Here is a 21,017-nt window from a genome sequence, read left to right as displayed (position 1 = left end):
CCGGGGGGCCTTTCCCCGAGGCCTTTGCCCTTTGCTTTTAGCTCCTCGAGTTTCTTCTGCTTCTCCTCCTGTTTGTGCTTGAACGCCTTATGTTCCTCGTCCACCCTCGAAGCCTGACGTGACGCCTGCCACTCCTTCCCCAGACCCTGCTTGAGGAAGCTTGACCTCTCTTTTATTTTTTGAGCAGACATTTTTATTTTATTATGCATTGAAACGTCGTTCTCGTTTGGTCGCCGAGTCGTGTCCGACTCTTTGGTGACCCCATGGACTATAGCCCGCCAAGCTCCCCCGTTGATGGGATTTCCCAGGCAAAAATATTGGAGTGGGTTGCCATTTCCTCCTCCTGAACTGAATTTTAAAAAAGAATTTCACTGTGCTGGGTCTTCACTGTTGCACGGGCTTTTCTCTAGTTGCGTTGAGCAGGGTGCACGGGTTTTCGTTGCAGTGGCTTCTCTTGCTGTGGAGCACGGGCTCCAGGGTGCACAGGCCTCAGTAGTGGTCGCACACAGGCTTAGCTGCTCTGCGGCACGTGGGGTCTTCCCGCATCAGGGATCGAACCCACGTCCCCAGCATCGGCAGGAGGATTCTTTACTGCTAAGTCACCAGGGAAGCCCTTGAACTGAATTTTTAATGTTATTTTGAATAATACAGAATTACGTATCAATGGCCACATATGGGCTGGTAGCCACTGCGGATGGCACGGGTAGAAGTTAGCAGCTGGAACAGTACAATAAAAACATATCTGAAGGATTGCTGGTTTTTACTTCTCTCAGCAAGTATCTTCATTGTCGGGAAAACTTTGCATTGTTACTTTTCAGGGAGATATTTTGGAAACAAATTTGCGGTAAGACCTTACCGCTAAGGGCCAATTACTTTTCCAGAATAGATGAGCTGTTTCTATTTCTAGAAATCAGGAAGAATGGTGAGTATTGCCAGTTTAGTTTTATTTGTCACACTAAGTGGCTGACCTCTCTAGTGTCGTCCTCAGCTGCTCTTTCCCTCACTAAGCTACACTGACTTTATCCACATTTTTCTCTTTTCATCTGGAGGTGCCCCCGTAGACCTGTATAAAATATTCATTCACTGCATCTATGGGAAGTGGCTTTTTGGAGTGGATTCTTGATGAGTCTGTGCATTTATTAGTCAATATTTTATGAGCTATTGTTGTAATCAGAAAATAAAGAGTGACTTTGACTACTATATTCCATAGCTCTGGAAAAACTCTTGATTTGGAATATTTTTCGTGTGCATATCACCAGCTGTTTCCCGTTTCAGGGACTTCCTCTGCTTGAAGCAGGATGATTCTGAAACTAGAGTTGCGAAGATGTAACCCGACACACTTTCTTCCTTCTCAACAGCTTTGTATTTGATGCTAATTGTTATAGGAATGGTCTGGGTCTTTAGTTTTTGCTGCACTGGGTCTCACCTGCAGCGCACAGGCTCTTCGTTGCTGCTCGGACCTCCCCTAGTTGTGATACTCGGTGGCTACTCTCTAGCTGTAGTGTGTGGGCTTCTTGTTCCGGTGCCTTCTCTTGTTGCGGGGCACAGGCTTTAGGGCAAGCGAGCTCAGTAGTTGTGGCACATGGATTTAGTTGCACTGTGATGTGTGAGATCTTAGTTTCCGGATCAGAGATGGAACTCACATGCCCTGCATTGGCAGGTGGATTCTCAACCCCTGGACCACCAGGGAAGTCCCGGTCCAGGGCTTAGCACTTTTGTTGGACCAAGATGAATCTCTTCTAGTGGAGATGCTGGTTCAGAGACAGGCCCGAGGCGCAGCCCAACTCAGTGGTTCTCCAAGTGTGGTCCCTGGACCAGCACGGTCAGCAGCACCTGAGAAGTCGTCCGACAGGAGGATCCTCAGGCCCTTCCCGGACCTACTGAGTCAGAATCTCTGAGGAGGGGCCGTAGAAGCCTTGTGTGTTAGCACACCTGCCGGCTGGTTCTGAAGCACGCTAAAGTCTGAGAACCGCAGGCCTGTTTTCTCGTGTTCACGCCTTGGCCGTTCTGCTTTATCTTCTGGTCTGTGTGGAGCTCTGGCACGGCTCCGCTGGCTCCAAATACGTGCGACCATCGGAAGTGTGAGGACTGTGGCTTGTCACCACCACTCAGGGGAGTCACATGGGGAAGAAGTGTCATTGGGAAGGTCAAGAAACCCACCTTCTCCCATTCCAGGGCAAAGGGATAGTATAGTGCTATGGAAAGAGTTGACCTAGCACCAGTGAGTCGTTTAGTTGCTCAGTCGTGTCCGACTCTTTGCGACCCCACGGACTGTAGCCCACCAGGCTCCTCTGGCCATGGAATTTCCCAGGCAAGAATCCTGGAGTGGGTTTCTTGTGAGGCCTGGGTTCAAACCCCAGCTCTTGTACTTGGCCTTGGCCAGACAGCCAAATGTGCTTGACCCCTTTAGCTTTTGTTTCCTCATCTGCAACATGAAGACTCAGTGAAACTGCATACAATGCCATAAGTGGAGTTAAACTGCTCTGGGGTCACATTATTGCCGGGTTTAATGAGACCCCAGCCAACCTCCAACGCCCACCAGCCTGGAGTTCCCAGCCCCACTGTGTGGTTCCTGCCTGTCCCGTCCTGGATGTCGTCTGGCGCCATCTGGTGGTTCTTGGCTGCTCTAGCTTATTTGTCAGTGAGGATGGCTCGGGGTCCTGCCCTTGCCTGGAACTTTCAGGACAGCGGCTGTGATTCCAGGAATTTCCCAGTTCATCGGTGTCTGTTTCATTGGCTAGATCTAGAGTGATTCAGCCTGGACAATACCTTCTTTCTGCCTCCCTGCTTTTCAAGATGAGTTTGCTTGCTGTTTTCTGCATGGCCTTACCTTCCTTCAGTGTGTCTAGGGGAGAATATGGGGCTCATCATCAGTAGAGTTATCTCCCACATGGATGCCATCACAAGGGGTTTTTACAGCATTGTCAAGACAGTTAAAGGGATACAGGGTAGGTAAAGTGCCCAGTACATAGAAGGCACTTTAAAAAATGAAAACGCCCTCTCCATTCCCCAGTAGGGAGAGAGAGACTGGATTCCACATGGCGGTGTGCACTCAGCAGATGTTAAACTGTGCAGGTGGGCTTATGGTACAATGGGACAAGCACACATGTCAGCGTCAGACAGCCTGGCTTCCAACCTGCCCATTCATTACCTGGGCGAACCTCGCTGAGCCTTCCTAATGTATGAGGTGGAGATGATATTGTTTGACCTAAGAATCCACCTGCAGTGCAGGAGACCTGGGTTCAGTCCCTGGGTCGGAAAGATCCCCCTGGAGAAGGAAATGGCTACCCACTCCAGTATTCTTGCCTGGAGAATTACATAGACAGAGGAGCCTGGCAGCCTACAGTCCGTGGGTCTCAAAGAGTTGGACGTAACTGAGCAACTAACATTCACTTTCCATGGCGTCTTTAGGGCTTCCCTGGTGGCTCAGTGGCAAAGAATCCGCCTGCCAATGCAGGAGATGTGGGTTTGATCCCTGGCTTGGGAAGATCCCCTGGAGAAGGAAGTGGCAACCCACTCCAGTATTCTTTCCTGGGAAATCCCCTGGACAGAGGAGCCTGGTGGGCTGCAGTCCATGGGGTCTCAAAGAGTCAGACACAACAGAGTGAGTAGGCACCACATGGCGTCTTTATGAAAGAGAAGAGGAAGCCCAGACTGCTGACCACAGATCACTGGCCGTCATGTCCAGTGATCCCCAGTTCCTGCATCCCCACACTGCTCCATGATGTTGACATGTGATGGGTCCTATTTCTGCCTAATTCTTTGGTGAATTCTTTCCCCGCTAAATGCATCCTAGAGTAGGAGATGGGGAGTGGTTTGTGAAATGTCTCTGTGAAAGGAACATGGAAAGTGGGAACAGAAGGGGGACTAATGATGTAGTAACAAGTGTGGCAGTGTATTCAGACACTTTAAAAACTATTTTTTAGTGTATGAAACTTATAAATACGGTACTTGAAACAACAGGAGGCCATCAACAGATGTTAGTTTCCTTCTCTCACTTTGAGAAAATGCAAACTAACTATGGGTGTGGAAGTCGGTTTCTAAACTTGGGGTGGGGGTGGGGTGGATCGTTTAAAACTTTCGTGAAAACTAGAGTTTGAGTTCTTCAGAGCAGAGGAAGGCCCCACCTTCTTGGGTCTGTGGGGGAAGTCCTTGTTTATTTATATTTTTTTGGTAATAAAGGAAATAGAGATGCAACCTTTGTCTGCTGCCCCCGCCTCTGGGGTCTGGACATGGGACTCCTCAGCTCTGGGACCTGGCAGGGAGTGGATTTGTCTGGCCAGTTGGGCACTTTTTAGAATGATCATCAAACTGACACCTGCTCATTATTAAGTCTGGGGAGGTTTAGGAGAGTATAAAGAAGCAAACAACTAGTGAATTCCTGCCTCACCCCCCACAGTCATTCAAATCCCATGTGCGTCTACCCAGAGACTCTGTCATTCTTGCACAGATTTCCTTTCCAGTCTTTTTTCTTTAAATTTCTTCATTACATAACTGAATCTTACTTTTTTTTTTTCCTTTTCACATTATTACATGAGTTTTATTTGAAAGTTAAGAAGAAAGTATTGTTTCTCAGATTATGAATACATGATTCTAGAAAAATTTTAAATGTGTGAAGCAGAAGGTGAAATTTCTCTTAGACCATCTTCTACTGTATTTAATTTTGGGGGCTCCAAAATCACTGCAGATGGTGATTGCAGCCATGAAATTAAAAGACGCACTTACTCCTTGGAAGGAAAGTTATGACCAACCTAGATGGCATATTCAAAAGCAGAGACATTACTTTGCCAACAAAGGTCCTTCTAGTCAAGGCTATGGTTTTTCCAGTGGTCATGTATGGATGTGAGAGTTGGACTGTGAAGAAAGCTGAGCACCGAAGAATTGATGCTTTTGAACTGTGGTGTTGGAGAAGACTCTTCAGTCCCTTGGACTGTAAGGAGGTCCAACCAGCCCATTCTAAAGGAGATCAGTTCTGGGTGTTCATTGGAAGGACTGATGCTGCAGCTGGAACTCCAATACTTTGGGCACCTCATGCGAAGAGTTGACTCATTGGAAAAGACCCTGATGCTGGGAGGGATTGGGGGCAGGAGGAGAAGGGGACGACAGAGGATGAGATGGCTGGATGGTATCACCGACTCGATGGACATGAGTTTGGATGAACTCCGGGAGTTGGTGATGGACAGGGAGGCCTGGCATGCTGTGATTCATGGGGTTGCAAAGAGTCGGACACGACTGCGACTGAACTGAACTGTATTTAATAATAGAAAAATGTTGTAAATATTGAAAAGTATAAAGTGGTAAGTGAAATTTCCCTGAATAAGCCTGTCAGTGCTATATAACATTAGATAAGTTTTTGAAAGAAAAATATAAAATGGAAAGTGAAATTTTCCTGTAGTACTATTGACCAGTGCTAAAAACGATTAGTTTTAGTATGCAGCCTTCCATTTTTAACATCAGTGGTGTGTGTGTGGTATAGGTCACCAAAATGGAATTGTGCTGTAAACGCAGGTGCAGGTATCTGGCTTGTGTTTGTCCCTTACTAACATAATTTGAGTACCCTCCTATAGTAAAGCATTTTCTCATACCACTGAAACACTTATTTGAAGGGTGTTTTAAGTGGCTACATGTAACATTTACATGTACTCTGCTTTATGTGATCATTTCCTCTAAGGCTGCCAGTTTGGATCCAAGTAAACATTTATTCATATTTCTGATTCATTCCCTAAGCTAAGTCCCAGACAGCCCCACTGAGTCAGAGATAAATAATTTTAAGAGTTTCCTCTCCAGGGTGAGCTTATCATTTTACACTCTTCTCTGTAGCTTACAGAAATATGCACTGATGGCCATCACAAACAAATGTGATTATTTAAAAAATTCTTTGTTATCATATGTGAAAAAGCTCTCATTTATCTTTCTTAGACTGCTACAGGGTTTGAGTTTGGCGTGTGTGATCCTTTTCCTCTGTGATTTTTGGAAGAGAGGTGATCTACCATCTGTTAAATCAAAAAGCTAATTCCTGCCGAGATTCCTTAGAATGTCCCTGATCCCATTCCAAGAGAGGAGCTGGGTGTTCTCCACACCTTGGCTCAGAAGCTTTCTCTCTGGGAAGTCCTGTGCGTTTCCAGGCAGCCTCCGGGCTCCCTCTAGTGACCTCCTTAGCAGCTGCAGCCTTGCTTCCTTGGCTCTCATCCGCACTGGTTCATCCTGGTTGGGACACCCCAGAGCAGAGCAAGGGCGCCACAGACTTGCAGCCAGACGGTGTGTGTGGCGGGGGGACTGTTTTCCTGCATGTCTGGGCAGCTCCTTTTAACGGTGGGCTCTTTGTGTCCTTGTCGGCTTGGCTGTAGGGAAGCAGCCCATTAGCTGTCACCCTGAGCCTGGTCGGGGCACAAGGTGGAAAAGACACTCTTATTAGTTCTCACTTTCCTTTCTGAAACTCTGGGTCCTCTGGAATCTTTTTATGGAGGGGGAGAATTGTAAGTCAGTAACATTGTTAAATTAAACTTCTATGGATGTCAGAGGATTCTGTTATAGGGACCCTGAAATCATTGAGCTGTAGGTACTCATTCTTTTTAGTCTAGTTTAGTTGGGAAATGCTTGTGAAGGTTCTATAATGAGAACCTCCTAGAACAACTCTGAGGGGAGGACAGAAGGAAAGTTTGGAGAGCTAAAGACTTCTAACATACGCTCCATTGCCCTTCACACTCTCTCACTCCATTAAGGTTTGTTGTTCAGGCAATAAAAGTAATATACGTAGTGATTGCAGGGGGGAAAAAAAACTAATAAAAATCACCATTTCCTTTACTCAGAGGTGACTATTGACATTCGGTTTACATGTATGTATGAGCATACACTTATTTTTGCAGTCATATAAAGTGTGCATGTTTATCTGATCTAGGTATACAAACACACACACAATTGTCTTTTTCTCAGGATTATTGATGTTCTTTATGCGTTTTAGATACTAATGCTATGTTGTAGCCATCTTCTCATCCTTGACTTGCTTTCCTTCTATTCAATTTATTGCTCTCGGTTAGATGATTACCACAGAACTGGAAAAGGTCAGTTTTCATTCCAATCCCAAAGAAAGGTAATACCAAAGAATGCTCAAACTACCGCACAGTTGCACTCATCTCACATGCTAGTAAAGTAATGCTCAAAGTTCTCCAAGCCAGGCTTCAGCGATACGTGAACCATAAACTTCCAGATGTTCAAGCTGGTTTTAGAAAAGGCAGAAGAACCAGAGATCAAATTGCCAACATCCGCTGGATCAGCGAAAAAGCAAGAGAGTTCCAGAAAAAACATCTATTTCTGCTTTATTGACTATGCCAAAGACTTTGACTGTGTGGATCACAATAAACTGTGGAAAATTCTGAAAGAGACGGGAATACCAGACCACCTGATCTGCCTCTTGAGAAATCTGTATGCAGGTCAGGAAGCAACAGTTAGAACTGAACGTGGAACAACAGACTGGTTCCAAATAGGAAAAGGAGTACATCAAGGCTGTAAATTGTCACCCTGCTTATTAAACTTCTACGCAGAGTACATCATGAGAAACGCTGGGCTGGAGGAAGCACAAGCTGGAATGAAGATTGCCAGGAGAAATATCAATAACCTCAGATATGCTGATGACACCACCCTTATGGCAGAAAGTGAAGAACTAAAGAGCCTCTTGATGAAAGTGAAAGAGGAGAATGAAAAAGTTGGCTTAAAGCTCAACATTCAGAAAACGAAGATCATGGCATCCAGTCCCATCACTTCATGGCAAATAGATGGGGAAACAGTGGACACAGTGGCTGACTTTATTTTTCTGGGCTCCAAAATCACTGTAAATGGTGACTGCAGCCATGAAATTAAAAGACGCTTGCTCCTTAGAAGGAAAGTTATGACCAACCTAGACAGCATATTCAAAAGCAGAGACATTACTTTGCCAACAAAGGTCCGTCTAGTCAAGGCTATGGTTTTTCCAGTGGTCAGGTACGGATGTGGGAGTTGGACTATAAAGAAAGCTGAGCGCCGAAGAATTGATGCTTTTGAACTGTGGTGTTGAAGACTCTTGAGAGTCCCTTGGACTGCAAGGAGGTCCAACCAGTCCATCCTAAAGGAGATCAGTCCTGGGTATTCATTGGAGGGACTGATGTTGAAGCTGAAACTCCAATACTTTGGCCACCTGATGCGAAGAGCTGACTCATTTGAAAAGACCCGGATGCTGGGAAAGATTGAGGGCAAGAGGAGAAGGGGATGACAGAGGATGAGATGGTTGGATGGCATCATCAAGTCAATGGACATGGGTTTGGGTGGACTCTGGGAGTTGGTGATGGACGGGGAGGCCTGGCGTGCTGCAGTTCATGGGGTCGCAAAGAGTCGGACATGACTAAGCGACTGAACTGAACTGAACTGAGATGATTACCAAGCCCGCTTATCCCAAGTCTGAATTAAAATTACAGTTACATCCTCAGGGAATGTAGCACATGCTCAGAGCATTAACCTGTTCTAGAGGAACCAATCAGAGGGTTGGGGCGACAGTGAGATAACAGTGAATCTGGCAGCAGCTAACACCACACAAAGGGTCTGATGAGGCCAGGATAGGGTCAGGGCCTTCCCGAGGAGCTTACTATGAAAGTGAAAGTCACTCAGTCGTGTCTGACTCTCTGTGACCCGTCCATGGGATTCTCCAGGCCAGAATACTGGAGTGGAATAGCTGTTCCCTTCTCCAGGGGATCTTCCCAACCCAGGGATCAAACCCAGGTCTCTCACATCGCAGGTGGATTCTTTACCAGCTGAGCCACCAGAGAAGTCCAAGAATACTGGAGTGGGTAGCCTATCCCTTCTTCAGGGGCTCTTCCCACGCCAGGAATCGAACCAAGGTCTCCTGCATTGCAGGCGGATTCTTTACCAACTGAGCTACTTAGGGAAGCCCATTTCTAGTGGAAGGTCACTGGATGGAAATCCTTACCTCGCCAAAGTCAAAGACAGTCGCCTGTATTTTCTAACACAGTGGCTTTTGTGTTTCACAGAAAGCCTGAGGTCTTTAGTCTATCTGGAGGTTTGCCTTTATAGTTTATTTTCCCTTTTGTGGTGCTTCCCCTGTGTTGATGCTTTCAGAGTCCTCTCTGAGCTCTGAGAGTCCTCATCAGCACCCTCTCCCCAGTTAGCTTGCACTGTTTGCCTGCTCCGGGGTGTCACAGGTGAGGACACCCACTGTATGGGGGGATTTCTGTGTGTCTCGAGCACTGTTAGTGTTTTTGACATTGGTGATTTTGGTTTCAGGTGAACTAGGCCTAAGGGTCTTGATTCCACTAGTGTTTAGAAATTATTCAGTTTCTGAAGCTTCCATGGAGTCTACTGGGTGTGTTTTGTGTGTGGCCCTGGAAATATTCTTAGATCTGGGGTTGCTGCTTCAGGGTCCCCCACCAAGATGTTCCCATTTACCTTGAACAGGTGTTTTTTTTTTTTTTTTCCAAAAGGGATCTAAGGAGTTGATAAACAGTACACTTCTTGTCAGCATCCTAGCTCTCTGGAACTAAAGTTACATCTGAGCAGTCCGGGTGTCTTGAATTTTTCCCACTCCCGCCCACCCCATTGAGATCCAGAGAAAACAGGAAACTTCGTCATCTTTTCAGCAGCGTGCGTTTTCTGTCGTTCAGATGAGAAAAGACGTGGAAGTAAGGAAAATAAGAGCTGACCAGTTTATGGGACTTTCCTGACAGGCTGTCTCCAGCATGCCCTGGAGACCACCTCAGAGACGAGGGTCCCCAGCCCTGTGGGAAACGGCAGCTTCACAGGAGACGGTAGCCTGGTCCCCGCATGCGGGCTCCACTGCCACCTTGTCACCCAGTGTCTCAGTGGCCTCTTTCTCAGCAGAGAGGAGGTGGCAGAAGTAGGTATAGGAGGATTCCTCAGTCGGCCTGCCGGGCGGCACCCATATCAGAGACCCTGTCTTCTGGCCCGAGTCTGCCTGTTACCAAGGGCCACGTCACCTTCCAGAAACCAGAACCTGTGACTAATGGTTGGCATTGTTTTCTGCATGATTATTTCTGCTTTACAAGCCCTTCTTGTCTCCTTTTCCAGTGCCTATGAACATTTTCTTCTTACCCTGCCTTTGTGCTTTCTCCTTAGGCCGGAAGCTGAGAGGAAAAGCCTTTTATTTCGTCAACGGCAAAGTGTTCTGCGAGGAAGACTTCCTGGTGAGTCTGTCACCCAAGCAGGCCTGGCAGAAGGTGGTTTAACTCCTTGGCGCCCCCCAGCGCCCCCTGGAGGCCGCGCCGCTGGAGAAAGGGGTCCAGTCGTTTCTTTTGCGGCAGCAGGCGAGTGGCCCACGTTCCCAGGAAAATGACAAGCCGCACAGCTCTGTGCTTTTCAGGGACTTCACGGTCACTCAGCCTGACTTCTTGTGCCTTGCCCATCTCACCCAGCTCTTAATTGTATTTATTTATGGCTGCACTGGGTCCTCCCTGCTTCTCATTGCGCTGGCCTCTCTTGTTGAGGAGCGCAGGCTCTAGGAATGTGGGCTTCAGTAGTTGTGGCTCCCAGGCTTAGCTGCCCTGCAGCATGTGGGGTCTTCCTGGATCAGGGATGGAATCCGCACCTCCTACATGGGCAAGGAGGCTCCTCAACACCAAGCCACCAGGGAAGCCCCTCCACCCTGCTCTTAACTCTCTCTCTGGGATCCCGGTCCCCTTTATGTCTCATTCTGCCTCTCCCACTCGCTGAAAAGTCCATCCATGTGTCAGAGAGTCCCAGAGCTGAACTCCAGCCCTGTGGGCACCTCTGAGGCCAGCTGCTCACGGTCTCCCTGCCCACTGGGCAGGCCCAGGGTTGGCCCCCAGCCCTCCCACTCCCTTGAGAGTCACCTGAAGCCAAAAAACAGCCTTGCCTGGGACCTCGACTCTCAGAACAGGGCCCTAGGTTCCTCCTGCCCCCCGCCTCCTTCCTCTTCCTCCTAGAGCGCGGCCAGGCACTGGTGCCACCGTGTCGCCCCCCAGGCGCCTGTGGCTCCGCGGCCTGCACCCTGCTGCACGGCCACGTCGCCCAGGCCTGGCGCCAGGGTTCGGCGCATGCGCGGAAGCTCCCTGCGGTCCGGGCGGCCTCCCTCGCAGCCTTGCGTCTCACTCACTGTGGGGCTTGCGGTTCTCTGCACGCCCACGTCCCGCCCTGTGTGCTGGAGTCTGCACTGGGTCCGCTGCCAGGAATGCCTTCCCTGCTTGTTTGCCCAGATCCTCCGACAGCCTGCATGTTCCCTGGCCTCAAAGTGGGTCCCCCTCCTCTGTGCTGCTGCCCTTGGCCTTTTCTGGCCAGCGGTTAGCGCACTGCCTGTCCATTTACAAGTCTCCCCTGACTTGACTGAAAGTTCCTAGGGAGGGGGGAACACGATGTTTCACCTTCTCATCTTTAGACCCTAACACAGCGCCAGGCAAGGAGCCATGCCCGGTCAGTAGGATGACCAGTGTGTGACCCAGAGATGGCTCTGGACCAGCTTCTTCATGGATGTGTGGGTTGATTCATGATGACTCATGTTTGCCAGTAACAGGCAAGCAAACCCAAGGAAACTGATTCCTGCATGCCTTCGGGAGGTCATTTCCTCCCATGTGTTCACTTTAGTCACTGGTGCTGTGTATGTGATAGTCAGATGGTGGCGCCATACCTGAGTTGACTGTCTCCCAGCTTCAAATCTGCTGGGCTGAGTGCCTGTCCTGCTCCTAGAGTCTCATGGGCTCTGGATGGGTCATCTGCCCATGCCTGGGCAAAGTGATGGGTGCTGGAGTCATGCAAGGCTCTGAGGAGCCAAAGCAAAAACAATACCCAGCTGTGGATGTGACTGGTAATAGAAGCAAGGTCCGATGCTGTAAAGAGCAATATTGCATAGGAACCTTGAATGTCAGGTCCATGAATCAAGGCAAATTGGAAATGGTCAAACAGATGGCAAGAGTGAATGGTGACATTCTAGGAATCAGCGAACTGAAATGGACTGGAATGGGCGAATTTAACTCAGATGACCATTATATCTACTACTGTGGGCAGGAATCCCTCAGAAGAAATGGAGTGGCCATCATGGTCAACAAAAGAGTCCGAAATGCAGTACTTGGATGCAATCTCAAAAATGACAGAATAATCTCTGTTCGTTTCCAAGGCAAACCATTCAATATCACAGTAATCCAAGTCTATGCCCCAACCAGTAACGCTGAAGAAGCTGAAGTTGAATGGTTCTATGAAGACCTACAAGACCTTTTAGAACTAATACCCAAAAAAGATGTCCTTTTCATTATAGGGGACTAGAATGCAAAAGTAGGAAGTCAAGAAACACCTGGAGTAACAGGCAAATTTGGCCTTGAAATACGCAATGAAGCAGGGCAAAGACTAATAGAGTTTTGCCAAGAAAATGCATTGGTCATAACAAACACCCTCTTCCAACAACACAAGAGAAGACTCTATACATGGACATCACCAGATGGTCAACACCAAAATCAGATTGATTATATTCTTTGCAGCCAAAGATGGAGAAGCTCTATACAATCAGCAAAAACAAGACCAGGAGCTGACTGTGGCTCAGACCATGAACTGCTTATTTCCAAATTCAGACTTAAATTGAAGAAAGTAGGGAAAACCACTAGACCATTCAGGTATGGCCTAAATCAAATCCCTTATGATTATACAGTGGAAGTGAGAAATAGATTTAAGGGCCTAGATCTGATAGAGTGCCTGATGAACTATGGACTGAGGTCCGTGACATTGTACAGGAGACAGGGATCAAGACCATTCCCATAGAAAAGAAATGCAAAAAAGCAAAATGGCTGTCTGGGGAGGCCTTACAAATAGCTGTGAAAAGAAGAGAAGCGAAAAGCAAAGGAGAAAAGGAAAGATATAAACATCTGAATGCAGAGTTCCAAAGAACAGCAAGAAGAGATAAGAAAGCCTTCTTCAGCCATCAATGCAAAGAAATAGAGGAAAACAACAGAATGGGAAAGACTAGGGATCTCTTCAAGAAAATCAGAGATACCAAAGGAACATTTCATGCAAAGATGAGCTCGATATAGGACAGAAATGGTATGGACCTAATAGAAGCAGAAGATATTAAGAAGAGGTGGCAAGAATACACAGAAGAACTGTACAAAAAAGATCTTCACGACCCAGATAATCACAATGGTGTGATCACTGACCTAGAGCCAGACATCCTGGAATGTGAAGTCAAGTGGACCTTAGAAAGCATCACTACGAACAAAGCTAGTGGAGGTGATGGAATTCCAGTTGAACTATTCCAAATCCTGAAAGATGATGCTGTGAAAGTGCTGCATTCAATATGCCAGCAAATTTGGAAAACTCAGCAGTGGCCACAGGACTGGAAAAGGGGAGTTTTCACTCCAATCCCAAAGAAAGGCAATGCCAAAGAATGCTCAAACTACTGCACAATTGCACTCATCTCACACACTAGTAAAGTAATGCTCAAAATTCTCCAAGCCAGGCTTCAGCAATATGTGAACCGTGAACTTCCTGATGTTCAAGCTGGTTTTAGAAAAGGCAGAGGAACCAGAGATCAAATTGCCAACATCCGCTGGATCATCGAAAAAGCAAGAGAGTTCTAGAAAAACATCTATTTCTGCTTTGTTGACTATGCCAAAGCCTTTGAGTGTGTGGATCACAATAAACTGTGGAAAATTCTTCAAGAGATGGGAATACCGGACCACCTGATCTGCCTCTTGAGAAATTTGTATGCAGGTCAGGAAGCAACAGTTAGAACTGAATGTGGAACAACAGACTGGTTCCAAATAGGAAAAGGAGTTCGTCAAGGCTGTATATTGTCACCCTGTTTATTTAACTTCTATGCAGAGTACATCATGAGAAACGCTGGGCTGGAAGAAATACAAGCTGGAATGAAGATTGCCAGGAGAAATATCAATCACCTCAGATATGCAGATGACACCACCCTTATGGCAGAAAGTGAAGAGGAACTCAAAAGCCTCTTGATGAAAGTGAAAGTGGAGAGTGAAAAAGTTGGCTTAAAGCTCAACATTCAGAAAATGAAGATCATGGCATCCGGTCCCACCACTTCATGGGAAATAGATGGGGAAACAGTGGAAACAGTGTCAGACTTTATTTTTCTGGGCTCCAAAATCACTACAGATGGTGACTGCAGCCATGAAATTAAAAGACGCTTGCTCCTTGGAAGGAAAGTTATGACCAACCTAGACAGCATATTCAAAAGCAGAGACAATACTTTGCCAACAAAGGTCCGTATAGTCAAAGCTATGGTTTTTCCTGTGGTTATGTATGGATGTGAGAGTTGGACTGTGAAGAAGGCTGAATGCCGAAGAATTGATGCTTTTGAACTGTGGTGTTGGAGAAGACTCTTGAGAGTCCCTTGGACTGCAAGGAGATCCAACCAGTCCATTCTGAAGGAGATCAGCCCTGGGATTTCTTTGGAAGGAATGATGCTAAAGCTGAAACTCCAGTACTTTGGCCACCTCATGCGAAGAGTTGACTCATTGGAAAAGACTCTGATGCTGGGAAGGATTGGGGGCAGGAGGAGAAGGGGATGACAGAGGATGAGATGGCTGGATGGCATCACTGACTCGATGGATGTGAGTTGGTGATGGACAGGGAGGCCTGGCGTGCTGCGATTCATGGGGTCACAAAGAGGTGGACACGACTGAGCGACTAATCTGATCTAATCTGATCTTGCCTCAGGACCTAGCATGGGGGGCCAGCCCCACAGAAATCACAGGACCACAGGGTGACCGAGCAAGGCTGGACCTCAAGCAAAAATAAAGAACTTCTCTGATCCGGGAGGATCCCACATAGCACAGGGCAAATAAGCCCGTGCACCACAACCAAGCCAGTGCTCTAGGGCCCGGGAGCTACAGCTGCTATGCCCGTGCGCCTCAACTGCTGACGCCCACATGCCTAGAGCCCATGCCTCACAGTAAGAGAAGTAATTGCAGTGAGACGCCCGTGCACTGCAGCTAGAGAGTAGCCCCTGCTTGCTGCAACTAGAGAAAGCCCACATGCAGAAAGGAAGACCCAACACAGCCAAAAATAAAAATTAAATTAAAAAATAAAGAACTGTTAGCCCTAAAATCAGGAGGAAATGCTGGGCAGCAAACCCCTGTGCTGTGTGGTGTAGGGCTCCAGAAAAGTTCCCTTTTCTTTTCCACCTTCCTTTCTATTATGTTTCCCTTGTTAAGCTGTATTTGCAATATCTAAGCTTCTAGTATCTTCCAGTGTGTAGTATTTAGTCTGTTTTCTGAGGTGAGTTCCTCATTTCTTTCCAGATTCCAGCTCTGTGTGTGTGTGTATGTGTGTTTTGGTAAGATAAGGTAAATCATATTTATCTAGTTTCTTTGAAGCTGATTGTAAAAGGCATTGGCTTTTTAAAAAAATTATTTATTTTTAATTGATGGATAATTGCTTTACAATATTGGTTTGATTTCTGCCATATGTCGACATGGATTAGTTATAGGTGTACATATGTCCCGTCTCTCTTGAACCTCCCTCCCACCTCCCACCCTTTCCCACCCCTCTAAGTTATTACAGAACCCCAGTTTGAGTTCCCTGAGCCATACAGCAAATTTCCATTGGCTATCTATTTTACCTATGGTAGTATGTATGCTTCCATCAAGGCATTCATTGGCTTTTTAACCAGACCCAGACTTGAATTTGAATCCCATCCTCACCCCTGATAGGCTATGTGACCGTGAGAAAGTAACTTTACCTCTCTGAGCTTTGCTTTGTCTCCATTTGAGAAACAGTGTAATATATACCTTGCAGAATTGTTTTGAAAATTTAGAGCAATGGTCTCAAACTTGAGCATGCATCAGAATTCCCTGAAGGGCTTGCAAAAACCCAGATTGCCTCTACCCCTCATCCCCTGCCCCTAGTTTCCAATTGTCCAATTCAGTAGGTCAGGGATGGAGCCTAAGAATTTGCACTCTGACAAGTTCTCAGGTGATGCCAGGGAACGTGTCTTGAGAACTACTGGATTAGAGGCTGATGCCTCTCTGCACAGCCTCTTTCACAGAGCCTGGCCTGTCATGGATGCCTGGGTGCAGCTGTTGAGAGATGAGCGGTATCAGCGTTTGTAAATGGCTCTTGTGGCGGAGGGTATTCTGTAATTCACCACATTGTTGTCCACAGAGACTTGAGAGATTCCTGAATAGAGTGACACGTCTCTCGAAGACATTCTTTGTGATCCTCGAGGCTGGCGGGGAAGTAGCTAGATCCCTCTGCCCCGCCTGGGCTGAACTTTCTTTTCTCTTCTCTCTGCAGTACTCTGGTTTCCAGCAGTCCGCTGACAGGTGTTTTCTCTGTGGACATCTGATCATGGACATGGTGAGTAGGGTCAGGCGAACAAGGTAATATTGATAACGTGGTGGGCAGGGGAGGCATTGGCAGAAAAAAATAATAATTGAAAACAATGTTTCCTACCTCGATTTGTGATCATGGCTGGTTTTATTTTTATTTATTTATGGCTCTGCTGGGTCTTCGTCTCTGTGCAGGCTTCTCTCTAGTTGCAGCAAGTGGGGCCTTCTGTCTAGTTGCGGTGAGCGGGCTTCTCAGTGCAGTGGCTTCTCTTGTTTCGGAGCAGGGGTTCTAGGTACGTGGGCTTCAGTAGTTGCAGCTCCTGGGCTTAGGTGCCCTGCAACATGTGGAGTCTTCCCCAGACCAGGGATCGGACCCGTGTCCCCTGCACTGGGAGGTGATTCTTAACCACTAGACCACCAGGGAAGTGTCCCTATGGCTGGTTTTATTTGAAGAAGACCCCATGCAGCTTGCTTGCTGTGGGAGCCCCACATTTGGCTTTTACTGGAATTAGCATCCTTCACCATGCATTCCGTACAGGGTCATTTCTGAGGGTGCTCTCCTCTGGGCTGTTCACGTCATGCTGGCCTCTCTGATTTTCTCTGATCTTTGTGGCATCCCAGGTGAGATGTCAAACGGATCATGTTTTCACAGAGAAATCTTAGCTGCTTTGGCATCGGCTACAGAAAGTCAGATAAACACAGTTGCTTTTCCCCCATGTTCTTCCCAGCTTAATCATTTCCTAAGATGAGGGTTGGGGCCGCATCGTTAGTTCTGAGATAGAAGAACAGGGAGCGGGTTTTTATCCACTCCATTCCTCGCTCAGCCATGGCTCTCTGAGCTTGTCCTGAGTGGGGACAGGTCTTCCTTCCTGGCCTCCTCAGGTTGTGAAGTTTTTGAATACAGGGTTCTTATGCTGCGTCAGGGATCAAATTTGCCACCACTGGACATCGACCCTGTCAGATTTCTTTCATATATTGGTCAGAGAGAATCATTATATCCCATTCTTTTCATTGCAATAGTTAAATCCCTCTCTAAGCTGAGCCATTAATTCTGTTCTGGCGAAGGGAATTGCTAGTTGTATTTTTTTTCTTTTGCCATTTTTTTATTGAGAAGCAACCCAGAGGGCGCACGTCGTATGTACACAGCTGACTGAATGTTCATGTGTCTGTGTGCCTACTCACTCATTTGTGTCTTTGGAACCCCATGGACTGTAGCCCACCAGGCTCCTCTGTCCACGGGCTTTCCCAGGCAGGAATACTGGAATCGGGTGCCCTTTCTGTCTCCAGGGGATCTTCCCCACTCAGGGATCTAATAACCCCCGTCTCCTGCATCTTCCGCATTGTCAGGCGAGTTCTTTACCACTATACCTATGTGTCAACACCACACAGATCAAGATCTAGAACATTCCCCATATCCAGAAAGACCCTCTCCCATGAAGACACCCACCGTTCTGACCTCTGTGGCCCCAGACTCCTTTCACTGGTCCTGGAACGCCATACTGTGGAATCTTACAGTATAGACTCCCTTGATCTGCCTTTTCTCACTTAGAAAATATTTTGGAGATTCATCCATGTTGTTTCGTGTGTTGTAAGTTCACTTCTTCTCATCGCTAAGTAGAACTTCACTGTGTGGATATAGCGCTGTTTATTTATCCATTCTCCTGCAGATGGAGATTTGGGTGTTTCCAGTTTGGGGCCATTTATGACTGAGCTGCCATGAACGCTCGTAGGCATGTCTTTGATGGACATAAGCTGGTTTTATGCTAACATGTAGAAAACAGAACCAGAGCAGAGGAGACCCCACTGCACTCCGGGCTCTGACAGAGCACAGTACAGCGTGGCCCCGTGAGCAGCGTCCTCATAAGTGGCTGAGGCCTCCCTTGGAATACCACCCTCCAGCCACCCCCTGGAGGAGGCAGGTGGAGCCTGCCCCACTCCCTCCTTCTCCAGGTCCCTGCCCGACTCCACAGGGCTCCTTTTCTCTAGCAGAATTTGCCCTTGATTTTAGAGCCCTTCCGACAAACCTACCATATATGAGGCCAACAGTGTCCAAATTTATGAATGGGACTGTACCCTATTCTTATTTGTCAATATACTAAGCCTTCTCTGGGTCCCAGGGTGTTTCACGTACCTATTGCTGTGTGTGTGTGCTCAGTCTCTCAGTTGTATCTGACTCTTTGCCACCCCGTGGACTGTAGGCCGCCAGGTTCCTCTGTCCATGGGATTGTCCAGGCTAGAATGCTGGAGTGGGTTGCCATTTCCAACTGCAGGGGATCTTCCCACCCAGGGGATTGAACCCACGTCCCCTGCATTAGCAGGTGGATTCTTTACCACTGAGCCACCTGGGAAGCCCTTAGCTATTGCTACGTGATCATTATTGATCGTGAGTCCATGGGTGAGGAATTAGGTCAAGGTTCGACAGGGCAGTTCTTCTGCTCCATGTGGCAATGGCTGGGGTCACTTACTCAGCTGTGTTCAGCTGGTACACAAGGTTGACCTCTCACCCTCCAGGCTTCTCTCCCTGTGGCCACTAATCTTACCCAATAGTCTAGCCTGGACTTCCTTTCAACAAGAGAGAGGAAGTGGAAGCTACCAGTCTTTTTTCATCATTGACTTAAAAAAATCTCAGAACATCATTTCTTTCTCATTCTTCTTTTTTTTTGGCTATGCTGAGGGACACATGGGATCTTAGTTCCTTGACCAGGGATCAAACTTGTGCCCCCGGAATTGATAGCTTGGAGCCTTAACCACTGAACTGTCAGGGAAGTCCCCCTTCCTCATTCTGTTGATCAAAGAAAGTTACAAAGCCACTCCCAGCCTATGCATACAGGAAGGAAATGAACTGAGTTTGGAGACCTTCTCTACCCTGTGGGATAAAGCCAAGTCACCCCTGGATTCTTATAGGTCTGCTCTCAGACTTGAAAACTTTCAGCCAATGTCTGTCTGATAGTGACACTCAGTTTTAATAATAGAACTCAGAACTGCCACTAAGAATCACAACAATATAGAGAAAGATTCCTTCAGTTACCATTCCTTCAGTTACACGTCAGTTGTCCAGCTTGTGATGTAAATTGTCTGTCTCTGCTCCATCTTTGTTCATTGAGGGAAATACTCTGGGCTTGGAGGTTGGAACTGGGCATTTCCCGCCTGAAAAAAAATTATTATAGCTAGTCAGAATGCAGCAAAATGGCATCATTACCCTATCGTACTTCTGGCACAGTGTGGGTTAAATTAATTTAAGGGTCTGTTTCTGCCACGACAGCATTAGTCTGGGGACAAAATGCGTTCCAAGGTCCAGATTGCCAAGGAGTCTCTGAAGCCCGGCCGCTTTGGCAGCTTGAGGAGCCTGGGAGGTTAATGAAATCCCAGAGGGAATGAGGACGCTTGAAAGCTGAGCTTTTCGAGGAGAGCTGGACTAGCACTATGTCCTCCTGGTGCCCCCCGGACTGCAAGCTGTGAGGCGTGGCATTGGCCTCTGCAGGCAGCGTCGGGCGCCGGAAGGGGCCAGGACACAGCACAGCTTTCCCACGGAACTCACGACCCTCTGCCGAGGTTCTGTTCAGTTCCAAGTCCCCTTCTTCTGCCTGGTGGGAGGCTTTCTGTGTGGTGCTACTTGGGGGTGCTCATGACTGCTTTGTACGTTCCTCGCCAGCGGGCATTTTGCTGCCGGCTCACTGGCGTGGATTCCACGCTTGTGTTGTTTGTGCTGAGTGTCATCGTGCAGGTAATCCCAGAAACGAATCTGCTGCTGAATTATTGGAGGTACTTTGAGCTGCAAATCACAGAAACTCAGCTCAAGTTTGAGAAACTGTCGCCTGTGTCAGAATCACTATATTAAAACACCCATTGCTGGGGCAGGGCCCAAGAAAGTGCATTTTAATTAAGTTCCCAAAGGATGTTGATGTTGCAGGTCCAGAGGCAAAACTTTGAGAACCACTGAACTTAACAGGAAAAATGTCTTATCTCACCTAAGAGGCTGGGGGGGTAGGCAGTTTGGTGGAGAGTTAATTTGGTGACTCACCTCCATCACTGAGGATGTTCATTTCTCTCCCACCTTCTGCGTCTAGGCTCTGTCCTGGTTTCAGGATGGCCTCTAACAGTCCCAGGTATCAGCCACATCCAGATCAAATAAAGCGTAGAGGAAGAAGGTGCCGGGGCTTTCTCCTGGCTGTGTTTAAAAGCAGCAGTAACAGAGAGGCTTTCCTTACACTTGGTCTTCCCTGGTGGCTCAGATGGTAAAGCGTCTGCCTGCAATGTGGGAGACCTGGGTTTGATCCCTGGGTTGGGAAGATCCCCTGGAGAAGGAAATGGCAACCCACTCCACTACTCTTGCCTGGAGAATCCCATGGACGGAGGAGCCTGGTGGGCTACAGTCCATGGGGTCACAAAGAGTCGGACACGGCTTCACTTTCACTTTACTTACACTTGGATTTGCGATAAGTCACGGCTTCTGGATTATAACGGCTGCAGAGACAAAGCTGCTTAGAAGGGGTACCCAGGAGGGAGAAGTTAAGAGGTTTTTTTCCTGAGCTCTGCTGTTTCCTGATGGAGTTAACTTTTGTCTTTCCGTGTATTTGCTGCTTTCCAAATCTGGGGTGGGTCTTTTCATGGCCTTGCTTTGCATCACTTTGTACAGAGAATCATGGTTTTGATAGAGAACCCTCCCTCCTGGAGGTTTACAGGTGCTGGAGCAGGACCCTGTTTGGTTTCTTCCTGTTTACA

At 47.5% G+C, this 21,017-nt stretch overlaps 1 protein-coding gene across 1 annotated transcript in view; it reads left to right on the top strand.

Moving 5' to 3' along the window:
• Positions 1 to 21,017, top strand: part of LIMD1 (LIM domain containing 1) — a 75,621-nt gene that overhangs the window by 50,319 nt on the left and 4,285 nt on the right. The window contains exons 3-4 of the mRNA XM_055557116.1: positions 10,120 to 10,187; positions 16,261 to 16,323. Coding sequence (XP_055413091.1) covers positions 10,120 to 10,187; positions 16,261 to 16,323 — 131 coding nt within the window. The remainder of the gene's footprint in view (positions 1 to 10,119; positions 10,188 to 16,260; positions 16,324 to 21,017) is intronic.

This window comes from Bubalus kerabau, chromosome 20 (genome assembly GCF_029407905.1).
Source record: "Bubalus kerabau isolate K-KA32 ecotype Philippines breed swamp buffalo chromosome 20, PCC_UOA_SB_1v2, whole genome shotgun sequence".
Taxonomy (NCBI): Eukaryota; Metazoa; Chordata; class Mammalia; order Artiodactyla; family Bovidae; genus Bubalus; species Bubalus kerabau.
This window is presented reverse-complemented; position numbering and strand designations above follow the sequence as displayed.